A 17938-nucleotide genomic window follows, 5' to 3' on the forward strand; every position below is an offset into this window, starting at 1 on the left:
GCTCTTTATCAAAACAAAACTCTAAACTCCGAAGAATGTACAAATCCTGGTGAGTTCTTGATGACTATAAAGATCCTGTTATTCTCATAGAGGGTGGAGGCAGGAATTTCGCAAACTACACAAATAGCTGTAGTTTTACCAGAAACCACCCTAGTTTTGCTTCACATTTTCCCAATCATTGAACAGTTCCTAACAGAATGTGCCTATTTTGTTTTTAGCATTGTTAGCTACATCTAGAAATGTGACAGAGTCTAAATTGCTTCTTTGGAAGTATTTAAAGGCATTTGTAAGTCTTCCTCTGTGGTTCCCTGAAAATGTTGTTTAAATGTGTATTCTAACTTTCCAACAAGAGAGACAGCCCAGGGAAATGGTTTTCTTTTCTACCCTAGATAGATCCAAAATCTCGTATTCTACATGGGCACTCAACAAGATTGTGCAGCAACTCCCACAACTACAGAGACAGCATTTCATTTAAACATCACACTTCTGTAATAAAGACTTACAAAGGTATGAACATTTTAATTAAATGGATTTATTTTAAAAGACTATAAAATTTGACATCAAGAGAGATAAAAAAGACCCATAAGATTTAAATTGACAAATATAAAAATGATTGGCTATAAACAATGTAAAAATACATTTCCCAGCCCCCAAACAAAACATAAGTAGAGTAATTATAAAATTTTTGTACTGAGTTCATTTCCCTTATAATTCTTGGGAACCATTCTAAGCAATCTATTTGTATAAAATATAAAATTAAATGTATCATAACTATTAATTTAAAAATTATTTTAAATTTGAGTTTATTGAGTTTGCCATTTTTTGTACGTAACAGTGGTTTCTGGTCCCAAGTTCCCCTTGAACGTATTTACTACAATGGTCTTTTTACTCCTATTTCCTGCTACAATAGAAAAGAAAGGCTAAGCATTCATGGGTCCCATAAAAAACAATGTGAAGGAAGACTCTAAGAGTGACCAAATCTACCAGTGAACAGACTATCTTTCTGAAAAAGAAAGAATTAAGTGACCAACTAAGAGATCCATTTTTGTACCAATGAAACACATGGAGGTGAAACCTCAGAACAAGCAGAACTTCAGCTCAATGACAAGATGTTTTGTATGTCAGGCCAGCTGAGAATGTATCTGTCAATCTTGACTAAGCCCAATGCATGGGTGGTGACCCTGAGGAAGGCCAGATGATATGCCCTGAATTTTAGATAGGTCTAGATGACATTAAAAATCACAATGGTACGGTTTGATGTGAAACTCTAGTCGACCTATCATAAACTAGTTTTCTGAATCAGTCCTTATTCTTAGACCCAAGACTCAGCTATTTCTCCTTTCTTAGATGACATGCCCAATGAAAACAGCATCCATGATTGGTTTCATTATCTCCCAACTAAATAGTGGTGACATTACCACTAACACTAGTATCCAAACTCTGACACAAATCCTAAAGGTACTGAGTCAGTAAGACAGAGCAGAAGCTATGTCAGGCCATACTGACCAATTTCTGAGAACCACATTAGCCACATTCATGCAACTAAAACCCATCTACGACACACAAATGGCAGATGAGAAACAAAAAAAAAAAGGATGAGGTCATTCAACTTTATCCCTGGAAACATGATTCCACTGTTTCAAATATAGGAAACCTACCCTGGGAGACTTCTACCAAAGTGCAGAAGGACCTGATGTATGGGCTCATCATCTTAACACTAGAGTCCGAGGTCAAAACTCCAGGAGGAGGATAAGAAAGGTCTAGTCTGTGAACTACCTGGACAGAAAGGTCATATCCCAAGCGTCCTGCCTACCTGTGACAGCTGCTAGCCAACAGACAATTCTGGTTATGAAGTTATTTCTTGAGAATGGCTTGATTCTCCTTTATGCCACCAACAGTATTAGTCTGGGCAGGGTTCCCTGGATATTTACTTTCTTAAGATGTTCCTTGCCAAAGACAAACTAGACCAATGCCTATGTAAGAACAAGGACTCTCAAGATCCTGCTACACAGTATTCACAATTAAACGGGCCCAAGAGTCAGGACCACCTAAAGACAACTGACAAAAAGTAAGCGTCAGAGCCAGAGGCCAACCTCTGCTAGATGAAGCAGCAGCACATAGTTCCATTTCCATCTGATAAGGAGACAGAAAAGAGGCATCTCGAATGATGAAAAACGAAAGGCTGGGGTCCTAAAAAAACAGACTGGCTTCAAAGAAAACACTAAGGAAGACCCACAGAGCTGTATTAATTTTAGTAAAAATAATCATATGCCAACAGGGGAATTGAACCACTTTCTAAATCACAGTATGAACTCATCTCTTCAGATACTTGGTAAGTGGTCAAAGCTTGTTTTTATAATTACTTTCACTGTTTTGGGCAAAAAGTCTTTCTTATCTTTGGTCCTTAGGTGTGGTATCAGTTTCTTCCATTTTTTTATGTGTTACAAAACAATCTCTCACTTGACATCAACAACCAAGGTGAAGTATAAACATGAAGTTGCTGATATTGTTGCTTCTATACACACAAAATACCAACATCTCCATACATTTTATAGGCTATACCAAGGTCTCAGAAAGAATTAATAACAGTTATCCAAAAATATTGTAAAATTTAAGGCTGAGTGAAATACAGTGAAGCCCGGTAATATATGTTAAGGAAAAAAACCTAGACCAACATTTTAAATATTGGTTTCTTAAATATGTTAAATTCCCATTAACAAAACATAATCTAAGCATCAAAACAAACAGCTAAGCAAATTAATTTAAAAATAAAACAGTTTCTAAGTAGATGAATATAATCACGTTTATACAGCTACAAAGCATCACTTGGAAGCTAAGCCTAGTAAAAGAATGACCTGTAACAGAATGACAGAATCATTTATCAACCTTTGAGTTGTGTGATTTAAAAAACAATTGTTCTCTCCTCCTCCCACCAAAATCTCCATTTGAGATAAGTTTCAATCGTTATTTTTTTTTTAATTTTTTAACTTAGCTGGCCTAATTTGTGGTGGCTGACACAATATTGATAAAACTGCCTACTTGACCTTCCTCTTGCTCTCCGAAAGAAGTGGTTTAAACAATTACACAGATTTTACAAGAGCTTCTGCCAGGGCTCAAGCACCACAGTGCAGAGTCACTACCTTAGTTAACATGTGCTCCCCAGAGTCTTTAGGCATTAAGTGGTTCAGTGAGGGCTTCAGCCCTAGTGGTATTTTCAGGTTTTCTCAGCTGGGACTCCTGTCGTTTTTCATACAGCATAATGGCAAAGTCAAGTAGGAACATAAAACTTGCTAAAAATCCAAACACCTGAGGAAAAAAATGAGGAAAGGTTATAGGAGGAATTTTGGAATATAATCTTACATTTCCTACTTGGTTTGGACAGTGTTTCATATAAGCAAGATGTTTATGAATTTTATCTTATACACAACTACTCTTTAATGTTAAAAAAAAATTTTTTTAAGTCATCAAAAAATGGAAAGAAGTTAGAAAAACTTCCAGAATAATGGCTATCAGTCGGAAGTCCCACAAAGTACTAATGTTCTGCCTTATGTGTGCATGTTTATATGTGGAGGGCTAATATATGAAACTAGGGTTAACAGATAAACATTAAATCCTAAAAAATGATACAGAACACAAGAATATTTGCATTGTTAGATTGACCCACAGATGTGATAAGGAAATGTGACTAGGCAACTCAGTCTAGGTGAAAATGAAAAAAGTTATTAATATCAAAACAGAAATTCCATTTTGAAGATACCATTAAGTTACTTAAATAAAATACACGTTCCAGTTGTCACATTGCAATGACACAGTGGCACGACGCCACTACCTACTTCCTCTTCCTTAAGTCACTTCCTCAATTGTTCTCTTCTAACATATGATCAAACATTCTGAGAATTCTATCAAGAGACAGAAGACCATGCGTCTGCTTCAAATTTAGCTTCTCCACTAGCAAAACCCTTAAGGATATGGGGGCCAAATAAGTGCTCTGTAGAAAAGAGAAAATTGATGTAGGTGATGGCTAAAGTCTCTTCCAAATCTAATACTCTCTATCTCCACAATTTTTATTCATAACATTCTCTTACAGTCTGTTGCAGTCTCCTGACCTGTCCTCCCCCTTCTACAGAATATGCATCCCACCTCATTTTACCACAAAGTAAGCTGAGCTCCAAATTCATTAATTCCCCCAGATATCCCCAACATATCCGATGTAAATTTAATTATCAAGGCCTCCCACCCTCCCATCCCCCACCACAAAAGCGAAGTCTTTTTCCCTCTGGAATCTTTATTTTTGACTTGATGGCATTTATCCCCTTATTTTCCTGGCAGTCTTCTTAAATGCATCAAACTCAGACCAAATGTCACCCTTGTTTTTGAAGCTGTCTCTGATTGCCTCAAAGAGCTCCAGTCCATAGAAGGCCCTCTATACTATATACTCCAGACAAGCGATCTACGAGCTCTTTTGGTTACACACTTCTGAATTTAAAAAACAAAAAGGACTTCCTCATGCATTTACGTCTGTAAAACTTTTCATAATTTAAATAGTTACAAAAGGTAATGTCCAGCATATTATAAATATTGGCTTTTTAAACTACCAGTCACTACTAAATATACCCAGTGAAATATAAATACTGGGACAGTCTAATACATCATCTAATAAAAATCCAATTTTTTTTTTATAGCTGTAAATTTTTTCACTGGAACTCAATTGTTCCTCAACTTCATTTCACTTTCCCCACAGAATTTTATAGTAATGTATTTTTATACTCATAATTTTATTTATCACCATCTCATACTCCTCTGCAACAAAAATGATTCTAAACTGAAATTAACCATAAAGCCCTATTAAAACTTTGATTTTTCTCTTCTATTGGTTTATGTACCCATGAATAAATATTGCTTATTGCTAGAATGAATCAAGATTCAGTGTTAATTTTATTTCTATGTTTTGTTTTTACACATGTAAGTGCTACGAAACTGTTGTCACATGAATAGGTAAATATAGCCATGCAATTCTCTGAACTCCTTTTGAGTTTTCTATCACAAAAAGCAGTTCTAATGATGTATTAGCTGACAACTGTATTAATTACAACTTCAATTTTTTGGGGTTTTTTTGTTTTTTGAGATAGAGTCTCACTCTGTCACTTAGGCTGGAGTGCAGTGGCACAATCTTGGCTCACTGCAACCTCTGCCTCCCAGGTTCAGGCGATTCTCCTGCCTCAGCCTCTTGAGTAGCTGAGGGACTACAGGCACCCGCCACCACGCCCGGCTAATTTTTGTAGTAGAGACAAGGTTTCACTATGTTGACCAAGGTGGTCTCAAACTCCTGACCTCGTGATCCGCCCACCTTGACCTCCCAAAGTGCTGGGATTACAGGCGTGAGCCACCACGCCCGGCCTAACTTCAATTTTGTTAAAAACAAAGTATTAGTTGGAAACCAGCTGACTTGCAAGACAATTTGTTGTCCAGTTGCTAGTCATTCAAGTTCACAGCACTGGCACCAGTCCAAGGCCATGATCCTTGATTTACAATTCCAAAACCCAAAGAACTACATTAACTCAAGGTTTTCATGATTCACTTGGCTCAAAATTGACACGAACGAAGTAAGACTATTTACAGTCTTTTCTTATCCCTTTTACTATAAATATTCGTATGTTTTACTTCAGATAAACCAATGTTAGATGAGAGGGTACTGTCCCAGGCCCTCAAATGGGTGTTGTGTAATATAGGATATGTACAGCACTACCTTTCTAAAATCCAGAATATTCTGAATTCTAAAAAAAAAATTCTGGGCCGGGCGCGGTGGCTCAAGCCTGTAATCCCAGCACTTTGGGAGGCCGAGACGGGCGGATCATGAGGTCAGGAGATCGAGACCATCCTGGCTAACATGGTAAAACCCCGTCTCTATTAAGAAATACAAAAAACTAGCCGGGCGAGGTGGCGGGCGTCTGTAGTCCCAGCTACTGGGGAGGCTGAGGCCGGAGAATGGCGTGAACCCGGGAGGCAGAGCTTGCAGTGAGCTGAGATCCGGCCACTGCACTCCAGCCCCGGCGACAGAGCGAGGCTCCGTCTCAAAAAAAAAAAAAAAAAAAAAAAATTCTGGCCCCAAGAATTTCGGATAAAAATTGGATCTTTATTTTCAACGGTCTCTTTGTTATACTCAAGGGTTTTGTTTTACAACTCAGGTAATCCACCACAGTAAGTGATATGGTTTGGGTCTGTGTCCCCAGCCAATTGTCATGTTAAATTGTAATCCCCAATGTTGGGGGTGGGGCCTAGTTGGAAGTGATAGGATCATGGGAGCAGATTTCCCCTTTGGTGTTGTTTTTGTAATAGTGAGTTATTGAAAGATCTGGTTGTTTAAAAGTGCGTAGCACCTCCCCACTCTCTCTCTTCCTCCTGCTCTGGCCACGTAAGATGTGCCTGCTTCTGCCTTGCCTTCTGCCATGACTGTAAGTTTCCTGAGACCTCCCCTGCTATGTTTCCTGTAGAGCTGTCAGAACCATGAGGCAATTAAACCTCTTTTCTTTATTCGTTACCCAGTCTCAGGTATTTCTATATAGCAGTGTAAGAAGGAACTAATGCAGCAAGATTCAGGACACGCAAGTATTTTTTCTTTTTGAGGGGGCAAGGTGGGTGGCGACTGTGAATGGGAAGGTGGAAAAGAGTTGGTGAGACTCCTTCACCAGAGATAAATTCTCAGACATACTAGTTTTAAAAAAGATTACATATGGAGATTAAAAAGCTGGAAATTAATTTCCTCAAAACTATCTCTGCCTCGTACTCCTTGAAAAGTCCTGGTGAACCTTTAAGGGTATGTATAACCCACTGAAAACTGCGGTCTAGACCAACTTTTTTATTATTAATTTTTTTTTCTTCTTGTAGAGATGAGGTCTCACTATGTTGCTTGCCCAGGCTGGTCTTGAACTCCTGGCTTCAAGTGAGTCTCTCACCTTGGCCTCCCAAAGTGCTGGGATTATAAGCCTGAGCCACAGCACCCAGTCTCAGAACAACTTCTATTGGTTCATGTAACAAACTCCATTACAATTTTACTTTTCCGTCTCCTTTTCTAGGCTGAGCCTCTGAATCATATCTCCCATATATTCTCCATACCTAGAATAGCACCTGGCATGTAGGTGTGCATTTATTGTACTGAAAGTGGAGAAATATAAAATAAAGTCAATTTTACCACTTCCATTAGCAATAACACATTGATATGTGGAGTAAGTAGATTTTTTTTAAACAAAATTCGTCAAATTCTATAGGCTCTAGGTTTCAAAGGCTATCACGCTGATTTGCTTTAAGGTCTTCTATTCAAAATTACACTAAAAAATAAGTTAAAAGAAAAACAACTCTAACATACTGTATAACTTGTCAAGTACTCTCCAAATTCCATATTTCTAAGGAAACAAAAACAAGCAATGTTAAAGATACAAGGTACTTACAATAGCAGCAATTTCAGCTGACGTCCTGTCATGTGTGGAAACAAAAATGATGGATGCCAACAAAAACACACATCCTGTTCCCAAAGTAATATAAAAATCCTATGCATACATACAAAACACAAAAGGAATACAATACAGTTAGATTCATGGAAATGAACTTTTTCATTTTTATCTTTAAAAAGCTCTGGCTGTTTGTTTTTCTTGATACAATCCAAACTTACATACCCAAACTTCTAACTTTTCAATAAGCCTGGCATTCAATAAATACTATGTAAAATAAACAGTACCCACACTGGGCTGGGCATATTGAGAGAACACATTACAAGATAATCTTTTAATAACAACAGCCCCCTATGCCAGGAGAGGTGGCATGAGCCTGTAGTCCCAGCTAATTAGGACGTTTTTTGTTATCCAGTCTCAAAAAAAAAAAAAAAAACACAGTCCCGGAAAAGATCTCGTGTGCGTGTGTACAAGTGTTTGTGTGTGCCTCTTTTTCTCTGGGACATAATACAATTATCTAAGCCAAAGCACTTATTACAATTCCATCTTGCTTCCAGCAAAAAAGCATTTGTCTTTCCTTTCAAAGTATTTTATGGTAGGATGACATCTCTGAGAGTATTCCAATGCTTTGAAAGCACTTTCTAAAAGAAAGAATTTTAAAAACCACCCATTATTAAATACAAGTATGCCAAGAGTGTGTTTTTTAGACACTTAAGCTTTCTGGAATAACATATTGCCTTCAACTGTTCCAAGTGGGTAATCCACAGTGAGCCTGTACGATGAGCTTATCTACTACATAAAACTTCCATATATCATCATAATGCAGCTTACAATCATGAGATGTTTCATGGGTTTCCAAGTGCTCTCTCAGGCATTATCTCACAAGGCTCTCATATGCCAACTGAAAACAGTAATGACATATATACTTGATTCAGAAAGGGAAACTTGGTAAAATGATAGCCACTCCAAAGTCTGATACTTTTTGAATTTTCTGAACTGCAAACTCCACTAAACCTAATACCAATAAAACTGGCCGGGCACGGTGGCTCCCAGCTGTAATCCCAGCACTTTGGGAGGCTGAGGCAGGCGGATCATGAGGTCAGGAGTTCGAGACCAGCCTGACCAACATGGTGAAACCCTATCTCTACTAAAACTACCAAAAAAAAAAAAAAAATAGCCGGGCATGGTAGCGGGCACCTGTAGTCCCAGCTGCTCTGGAGGCTGAGGCAGGAGAATCACTCAAACCCAGGAGGCGGAGGTTGCAGTGAGCCGAGGTCACACCATTGCACTCCAGCCTGGGTAACAGAGCTCTGTCTCAAAAAAAAAAAAAAAAATCAATAAAACTATTTAACACAAAATTCCTAAACTGTCAATCACTCACTCAACATTTATAAAAAATGTAAGAGGTTTTCTTGCCAGGCACAGTGGTTCACGCCTGTAATCCCAGCACTTTGGGAGGCTGAGGCGGGTGGATCACCTGAGGTCAGGAGTTCGAGAACACCCTGGCCAACATGGTCAAAACCCGTCTCTATTAAAAATGCAAAAATTAGATGGGTGTGGTGGTGGGTGCTTGTAATCCTAGCTACTTGGGAGGCTGAGGCAGGAGAATCACTTAAACCTGGGAGGCAGAGGTTGCAGTGAGCCGAGATCGCACCATTGTACTCCAGCCTGGGGCACAAGAACGAAACTTTGTCTCAAAAAAGAAAAAAAAAAAGAGGTTTTCTCTGCTTCTAAAAGGTGTTTCCTTGTAGTACTTTATTTTTTAATTCCTTTGGTTATTTCAAATTTATTGCATATAAATATAAAATTATATTTACTAATATTTAGAATACATTCAAGTTAATTGAAGTAAGACAATCATTTTGAGACAATAATGCAGTGTTCAACAAACATGGGTTCTAGAGCCAGTCTACCTGAGTTCAAATCTGAGCTATACCACTAGTAAATGTAAATGTTGAGCTATATACCACTAGTAAATGTAAATGTCTCAAAAATGTTGGCTACTGTTGTTCCTAATAGACTGTGACTGCAATGGCATGGGATAGAAAACATTCTCTTAAAAAATATTATTCCTTTGGGAGGCCGAGGTGGGCGGATCACCTGAGGTCAGGAGTTTGAGATCAGCCTGGCCAATATGGCGAAACCCCGTCTCTACTAAAAGTACAAAAATTAGCCGGGCGTGGTGGCACACGCCTGTAATCCCAGCTATTCGGGATGCTGAAGCAGAGAATTGTTTGAACCCAGGAAGTGGAGGATGCAGTGAGCTCCTATTGCGCCACTTCACTCCAGTCTGGCGACAGAGCAAGACATCTTCTCAAAAAAAAAAAAAAAAAAGTTATTCCTCTCTAGGCACCACCAGTACCACACACTCAAAACACATTCCTCTAAAACAGAAAACTTCTCTTGCATGAAAAAATATTTAAAATCTAAGTGTATTAATATGCAGACAGTAAAAAGTGATTTTTAAACCATGCAAACAAACATGAAATCCTTATGATATTAGGTAAAAAGTAGAATATATGTTCTATGATTACAAATCATTTAAATTATGATTAAAAATCACCTACAAATAGAAACAAAAGACTTGAAAGGAATACAGCAAAATAATACAAAAGCTATTTTAGGATGAAAGGACTAATTTTTCTTTTTTCTCAGTATTTTTAAACTAGTATTTACTCTAAAATGACTTTTTAAATGCTCAAGTTTGATATAATAAGTGTTTTACTTTTTTCAGGTTACACCATTATACTATACTGGTCAATATTACAGTGTTGTTTCTTGTTAAAATGATACTAAACTGGACAATATTATAACACCATTTCTTGTCAAAATGATCAGTGTGCTTTAAACATTACAGATGCAGCATTAAAATAAAAACTAAACATTTCTAAAAATATTTTTATGGTGATGTTGTTTCACTGTTGAGATAAGAAATGACAAAATGATTTCTTTTTTTGTTTGTTTTTTTTGTTTTTTGTTTTTTTTGAGACAGAGTCTCGCTCTGTCGCCCAGGCTGGAGTGCAGTGGCCGGATCTCAGCTCACTGCAAGCTCCGCCTCCCGGGTCTACGCCATTCTCCTGCCTCAGCCTCCTGAGTAGCTGGGACTACAGGCGCCCGCGACTTCGCCCCTAGTTTTTTGTATTTTTTTGATAGAGATGGGTTTCACTGTGTTAGCCAGGCTGGTCTCGATCTCCTGACCTCGTGATCTGCCCGTCTCGGCCTCCCAAAGTGCTGGGATTACAGGCTTGAGACACCGTGCCCGGCCCAAAATGATTTCAACTTTTAATTTTTTTAATATAAATTTTTCCAGTCAGAATTTGGTGTGTGTGTGTCTATATATATATTTATATTTACACATTCAAACTATAAATCAACCAGCTCAGATACTTGAGAACTTTTCCCTTGTCCAAATCTTAGGGTATATTCATCTGCAAAAAAGAAAATGTCCAAAGACTACAAATATAATTAACAAAAATTCTAAGGAGTATCTGTATCCTCTTAATATACATTTCATAAAAAAAAAAAAGAGGAGTCCTGTTGTCATTGTCATAGAGATTCCTATAGTGATGGTATTAGCCATGACAGCACCTCAAGATGGTAGGGCACTGGTTCTAATAGGATTCTGCTCCTAGCAAACTAACACAGGAACAAAAAAACCAAACACCACATGTTCTCACTCATAAGTGGGAGTTGAACAGTGAGAACATGTGGACACAGGGAGGGGAACATCACATACCAGGGCCTATCCAGGGGCGGCGGGCAAGGGGAGGGAGAGCATTAGAATAAATACCTAATGCATGCGGGGCTTAAAACCTAGCATGATAGGTTGATGGGTGCAGCAAACCACCATGGCAGATGTATACCTATGTAACAAACCTGCACGTTCTGCACATGTATCCCGGAACTGAAAGTGAAATAAAAAATTAAAAAAAAAAAAAAAGGCTGCCTCGGTCACAGAGTGTAGTGTAAGCGCTTGCCTTGAGTTCAAATCCAGTTTATTTTCCATCCTAGCTGTGTTAACTTTGGGCAAGTTCCTTAATCACCCTGAACCTAAGTTTCCTCAAAGAGAAATGGAGCATAAGGTGTAAGGATTCTAAATCACAGCACATAAAGTAATTGGCACACAGTACATCCATGCTGACAGCAGCTACCTGTATTACTAGCCCAGATGACAGAATGGTCACATACTGACTACACCAAGAACTGTGTATGTGTGCTCATAAAATGCTTGATAGATTTGGTTCAGATTCTACTTGTTTTTCAAAGTTAATTTTTAACTGTTTGGTATAAACTTTTTTTTATTTATTTATTTTTGAGACAGGGTCTCACTCTGTCACCAGGATGGAGTGCAATGGTGTGATTTATAATGCACAGCAGCAGCCTCGACCTACTGGGTTCAAGTGATCCTCCTGTCTCAGCCTCCTGCGTAGCTAGGACTACAAGCACACATCACCATGCCCAGCTAATTTTTTCCTTTTTTTGTACAGATGGGGTCTCACTATGTTACCCGGGCTGCTCTTGAACTCCTGGCCTCAAGTGTTCCTCCTGCCTCAGCTTCCCAAAGTGCTGGGATTACAGGTGTGAGCCACCACTCCAGTCTATTTTTTAACTTAGAATATATTTTTATAAAAAGGTAATAGATTCCTATAGCACAAAATTCAAGAGGTACAAAAGGTTATACAGAAAAAGTAACTACCTTAGGTGTATAATCAATATATAATTTAATGCTTGCTTCTTATTAATCTAAAATAATAGATTCTTACTGGTTTGTTTTTATACTGTTATTTCTTATTTGTAAGAGCTCAAAATCGGGCCAGGCATAGGTTCACGCTTCTAAGCCCAGTACTTTGGAAGGCCAAGGCAGGAGGACTGCTTGACCCCAGGAGGTCAAAGCCAGCCTAGGCAACATAGCAAGATCTCATGGCTAAAAAAAATCAAAAAAAGTAGCTGGGCGTGGTGGCACACGCCTGTAGTCACAGCTACTCCCCAGCTACTCAGAAGGCTGAGGCACAAGGATTGCTTGAGACTAGGAGATCAAGGCTACAGTGAGCCGTGATCATGCCACTGCACTCCAGCCTGGTCAAAAGAGGGAGACCTGTCTCAAAAAAAAAAAAAAAAAAAAAAAAGGCTGGCTGCGGTGGCTCATGCCTATAATCCCAGCACTTTGGGAGGCCAAGGCAGGTGGATCACCTGAGGTCAGGAGTTCAAGACCAGCCTGGCCAACATGGCGAAACCCCTTCTCTACTAAAAGTACAAAAATTAGCCATGGCGGGTGCCTATAATCCCAGTTACTCAGGAGGCTGAGGCAGGAGAATTGCTTGAACCCAGGAGGCAGAGGTTGCAATGAGCCGAGATCCTGCCATTGCACTCCAGTCTGGGCAACAAGAGCAAGACTCCATCTCAAAAAGAAAAAAAAAAAAAGTTCAAAATCTACCATAATCCCTTCCCTCAAAAATGTACATTATTTTGCCAACCCTGACACGTACAACTCTTCACAAACTACTACTGACAACTCAAATGCTACTAAAGAAGTAAATTGCTCAATTGTTAAATTCAGTAACTATATAAATTATTTCGCCGGGTGCAGTGGCTCATGCCTGTAATCCTAACACTTTGGTTGGCCAAGGTGGGTGGATCACGAGGTCAGGAGTTCAAGACCAGCCTGGCCAAGATGGTGAAACTCCATCTCTACTAAAAATACAAAAATTAGCCGGGTGCACACCTGTAATCCCAGCTACTTGGGAGGCAGAGGCAGAAGAATCGCTTGAACCCGGGAGGCGGAGGTTGCAGTGAGCCGAGATTGTGCCACTGCCCTCCAGCCTGGGCGACAGAGCAAGACTCCATCTCAAAAATAAATAAATAAAAATTATTTCATGTGTCATCTCACACATTCAACTATACTCAAAAACATAGGGTCAGGGCCAGGCATGGTGGCTCACGCTTGTAATCCCAGCACTTTTGGGAAGCCAAGGTGGGTGGATCACTTGAGTCCAGGAGTTTGAGACCAGCCTGGGCGACAAGGCAAAACCCCGTCTCTACAAAAAATATAAGGATTAGCCACGTGTGGTGGTACAAACCTATAGTCCCAGGTACTGGGGAGGCTAAGGTGGAAGGATTGCTTGAGCCTGGGAGGCGGAGGCTGCAGTGAGCTGAGATCATACCACTGCACTCCAGCCTGGGCAACAGAGTGAGACACCATCTCAAAAACAAAACAAAACAAAAAACCTTATCAGGTCAGCATACTAAGAGTTAAAAAGTTAAGCATTTCTAATTTTGTAAAAAATAAGACTCTCAAGTAGTTTTTATTTTTATAAGAAAATGTATGAATAAATTCAACAAATGCATTCTTAATTCACTCACAGACAACTTTTCATAATACCATTAAAGCAAAATATAGGAAGAATTACATGTTGCTTTATTTTCCCTGATCACTGAAGCTTTAAGCTTTAAATGTTTTATTTTAAAGCTCCAGAAATATTTCACATTAGTTCATTACTCTATCTCCAGTGTCTAGCATATAAATGCCTGGCATGTAATAAAGGCACACAATTAATAACTGTAGAACCAATGAGTGACACTCAAAAGTGAGAAATCAGAAGTGACAAAATCCTAGGCTTTTTTTAAGTCGAATGTGAATTACATTAAACTACCAATAACTGTAAACTATTGGCAGTGTCTGTCACTCTCACTCTAATCTCACTTTCCCTCTCTATCATCCCCTCGGTAGGAAAAAACAGAGGTGCTCAGAAGCAGAGCGAGTTGGAACAAGGGATACTGTCTTTTCACGTTGCTGAGTTTTGAAAACATTATTGCTTTAAACAATAAAACTATGCCAGATTACAAAATAGCTATGCTGTTAATATGGGGATGATATTTTCTCATGCTTACCGATGATTTTACTTTTGTAGCATCAACTCTCTCGTAAAACGGAGTGCAATACACAATCAGTATAAGGAGACTCAGAAGAAAGGCACTGCAGCTTACAAACTCAAAAAAATAAAGTCCTCCACACAAAGTACACTGTGATACAACTTCTTCACAGATGAAGGCCAGCAGAGACAGCAACTACAAATGAAGAAAAACATTTCACTCAAGTGTTTTTCAGAGAACCTACAGTATTTAGAAAGCTGTTTCTGAATAATACATTTACTCGAATATTTACAATGAGGAGACTATGGCAAACAAGATTAATGAATAAACCTCATCTACACAGAACTTACAGTTTGGCCGATTTGAAGGAAATACAGGTAAATAAAGAATTAACCCATCATGTACTAATGCCAGAACAAGGGAAATATATAATATTGTTATAAAAGCACATAGGAGAGAAGCTCAACTTTGGGGTCAGGAAAGGCTTCCTGAAGGAGAAAGCTGAGACCTGAAGAACAGAGTCAGTTTGGGGGATGAAAGATTAAGGAAAGAAATTCGCAGCAGAGAAGCAGTACATAGAAAGACTCAGAAATGAGAGCATGGCACCTGCCCCCGACCCAACATACAGACAACACACACCCTGACCTCCAACTGAACTGCCAAAGTGAGTCAAATCAACACGGCTCAAGTATAGAGTTTGAGGGAAGAGAACGGCAGCACAAAAATTACTATATGAGGCTAGAGAGGTAAGCTGAGGCCGGATCTAAATGTCCTCATTAACCAAAGAGTCTGGATTTTAAGGGTTTTAAAGTAAAGGTTGACAATGATCAGGTTTATGCTTTCAGTAGTTCTCACTGGCTACAATATGGAGAAGGCACCAGAGGTAAGGCAAACCTTGGGGTGGACATCCAACTGGGAAGCTGATGTAGGAAATCAGGGCAAATAATAGCGAATAGAGAGCAGCAATGGAGAAGAGTGGCAATCACTGAGAGATGCAGCAGAAGCTCTTATCGCACAGGATGCAAAAGCTCGTATCAGACAAGATGCGTACAAATAATATGGAACATAAGATAACACATATGTACCTTAAACATTTTAACTTAAAAATGCACATTTATTAACAATCTTTTGGAGTCAGTTTTTTCTCTATGGGTCTGCTGACTGGAATTCCACATTTTCTGAATAACTCACTTTCATCATCTATGGACCACCACTTCCAGACTGATGTTATCTGAAGTGAAGTGACATCATAAACACTTGAGAAACAGAGTTCAGAATCTTTCTAGAGTCAGACTAGTTTTCCCAGCCTTTTACAGTTGCCTTGCTCTTCCTTAATTCCATGGCAGATAAATATTTTAGTAACTTATCTTTCAGTCTTTCCAAAGCATTCAATTTAGTTTTAAAAAAACAATTCCTTTTCACACTCAGTTTTAGCTTTGTAGTATTTAACTGTATGGCCATAAAAGTATAGTCAGCATAAACCAGTATGGGAACAACACACCTCAACTGATAACAGAAGCAGGAGTTCGGGTGTGCTAATGAGACGCCTACTGGCCATGGCAGGCTGTGGGTGACCGGTGTGAGGTCAGGACGCTTGGTATGGTGAGTGGAGAACGTTAACTCTGGTTAACTTGGCAACTCAATTACACGCAAGTGGGTTTTAACTACTTCCAACTGCTGTGTATGTGATACTAACATACTGGTCCTCACTGAAGAAAGTCAGGTTTTTTTCTTTTTAAAAGGCAAGGGTGCTGGGGAAAGAATAAATTCAGTTTTAAACGTGCTGTGATTGAGGAGGTCTGTGGAACAGTTAGGTGAAGATGTAGCTGGAAAGCAAATGAATATATGGTCTGGAGCTCAAAGGAGAGGTCTCACATGCAGATAAAGATGTGGGAAGCAGCAGAGTGGGAGGGTGAGATGACCCAAAGAAGGAAAGATAGCCTTATGTGGAAATCTGAGGAATCTGAAGATTTCTAGGATATGCAGAGGGGAAGAAACCAGCAAAGGACAACCAGGAGCAGCAATCAAAGGGGCAGTAACCAAGAAAAAAGTATTTACACACACACATGCACAAACACACAAGTAATCAAGAGTGCTAAATGCTACTCAGAGGTCAAGTAAGAACAACACTGAAACACCTACCTTAGATTGAGCTATAAGAAGGTTACCGGTGACATCAGCAAGAAAAGTTCCAGGGTAGTCAGGGAGAGAAGCTCGATGACAATACTGTGTATTGGGAAATAAGGGGAGGGTAAGGCAGTGAAAGAGAGACAGCATAGGCAGTAAGTGTGGCTGGGAAAGAATGGCCAGATAGGACAGTAGTGGATGAGGTCAAAGAGAAGGGAATTTCAACATGGGGGAGAACTGAGCATGTTTAAATACTTACGCAGAAACCACTAAGATGGGTCGATCTAAAGACAGAGGTAGAAAAATGGCTCCCTAGGCCGGGCGCGGTGGCTCACGCCTGTAATCCCAGCACTTTGGGAGGCCGAGACGGGCGGATCACGAGGTCAGGAGATCGAGACCATCCTGGCTAACCCGGTGAAACCCCGTCTCTACTAAAAAAACACACACAAAAAAAATTAGCCGGGCGAGGTGACGGGCGCCTGTAGTCCCAGCTACTTGGGAGGCTGAGGCAGGAGAATGGCGTGAACTCGGGAGGCGGAGCTTGCAGTGAGCCGTGATCCAGCCACTGCACTCCAGCCTGGGCGACAGAGCGAGACTCCGTCTCAAAAAAAAGAAAAGAAAAGAAAAGAAAAATGGCTCCCTAAAGATAGGATTCAGGGCTCAGGTTTGGGGCTAACTCTTCTCTAGAAATAGAAGGGAAGAGAGTGAAGAAGAATATTTTGCTTGGGCAGTTTGTGTGGGTTTTGTGGAAGCTGAGGGAATTTCCTGCTGAGGGCCAAAACCATCAAAACGACTGATGACCTAAGTCAGAGGCTAAAGGGAATTCCCTTCTCACACCAGTCAGGCCAGTAGAAGCAACCAGACAGGTTAATGGCAAGAAGATTGTTACCAAAATCAACAGATACATTTCATAGTAATAGAAAATATCTTATCCTACAAAACATTTTCATCAAAAAGAGTCAAGGGTACAGCCATCCTGAACAAGAGTTCGGCATAGCTGAACTGTTTAAAAACTAAGCATATATCTACCATATGACCCAGTAGCAGAACTCTTAGGCATCTACCTCAGAGAAATGAAAACTTAACATTTGTACAAAAACCGGTACATGAATGTTTATAACAATTTTATTCATAGTAGCCCCAAACTAGAAACATCCCAGATGTCCAATGGTTAAAACTGTGTACATCCGGCCGGGCGCGGTGGCTCAAGCCTGTAATCCCAGCACTTTGGGAGGCCGAGACGGGCGGATCACGAGGTCAGGAGATCGAGACCATCCTGGCTAACATGGTGAAACCCCGTCTCTATTAAGAAAATACAAAAAACTAGCCGGGCGAGGTGGCGGGCGTCTGTAGTCCCAGCTACTCGGGAGGCTGAGGCCGGAGAATGGCGTGAACCCGGGAGGCGGAGCTTGCAGTGAGCTGAGATCCGGCCACTGCACTCCAGCCCGGGCGACAGAGCGAGACTCCGTCTCAAAAAAAAAAAAAAAAAAAAAAAA

At 39.8% G+C, this 17938-nt stretch overlaps 1 protein-coding gene across 1 annotated transcript in view; it reads right to left on the reverse strand.

The window, feature by feature from the left end:
- Positions 1-512: 512 nt before the first annotated feature.
- Positions 513-17938, reverse strand: part of CMTM6 (CKLF like MARVEL transmembrane domain containing 6) — a 26669-nt gene continuing 9243 nt past the window's right edge. The window contains exons 2-4 of the mRNA XM_025375211.1: positions 14334-14510; positions 7446-7544; positions 513-3306 (exon numbers count right to left, since the gene is read on the reverse strand). Of these exons, the coding sequence (XP_025230996.1) occupies positions 3169-3306; positions 7446-7544; positions 14334-14510 (414 nt within the window). The 3' untranslated portion in view covers positions 513-3168. The remainder of the gene's footprint in view (positions 3307-7445; positions 7545-14333; positions 14511-17938) is intronic.

The sequence above is a fragment of the Theropithecus gelada genome, chromosome 2 (assembly GCF_003255815.1).
Source record: "Theropithecus gelada isolate Dixy chromosome 2, Tgel_1.0, whole genome shotgun sequence".
In the NCBI taxonomy this organism is placed as follows: Eukaryota; Metazoa; Chordata; class Mammalia; order Primates; family Cercopithecidae; genus Theropithecus; species Theropithecus gelada.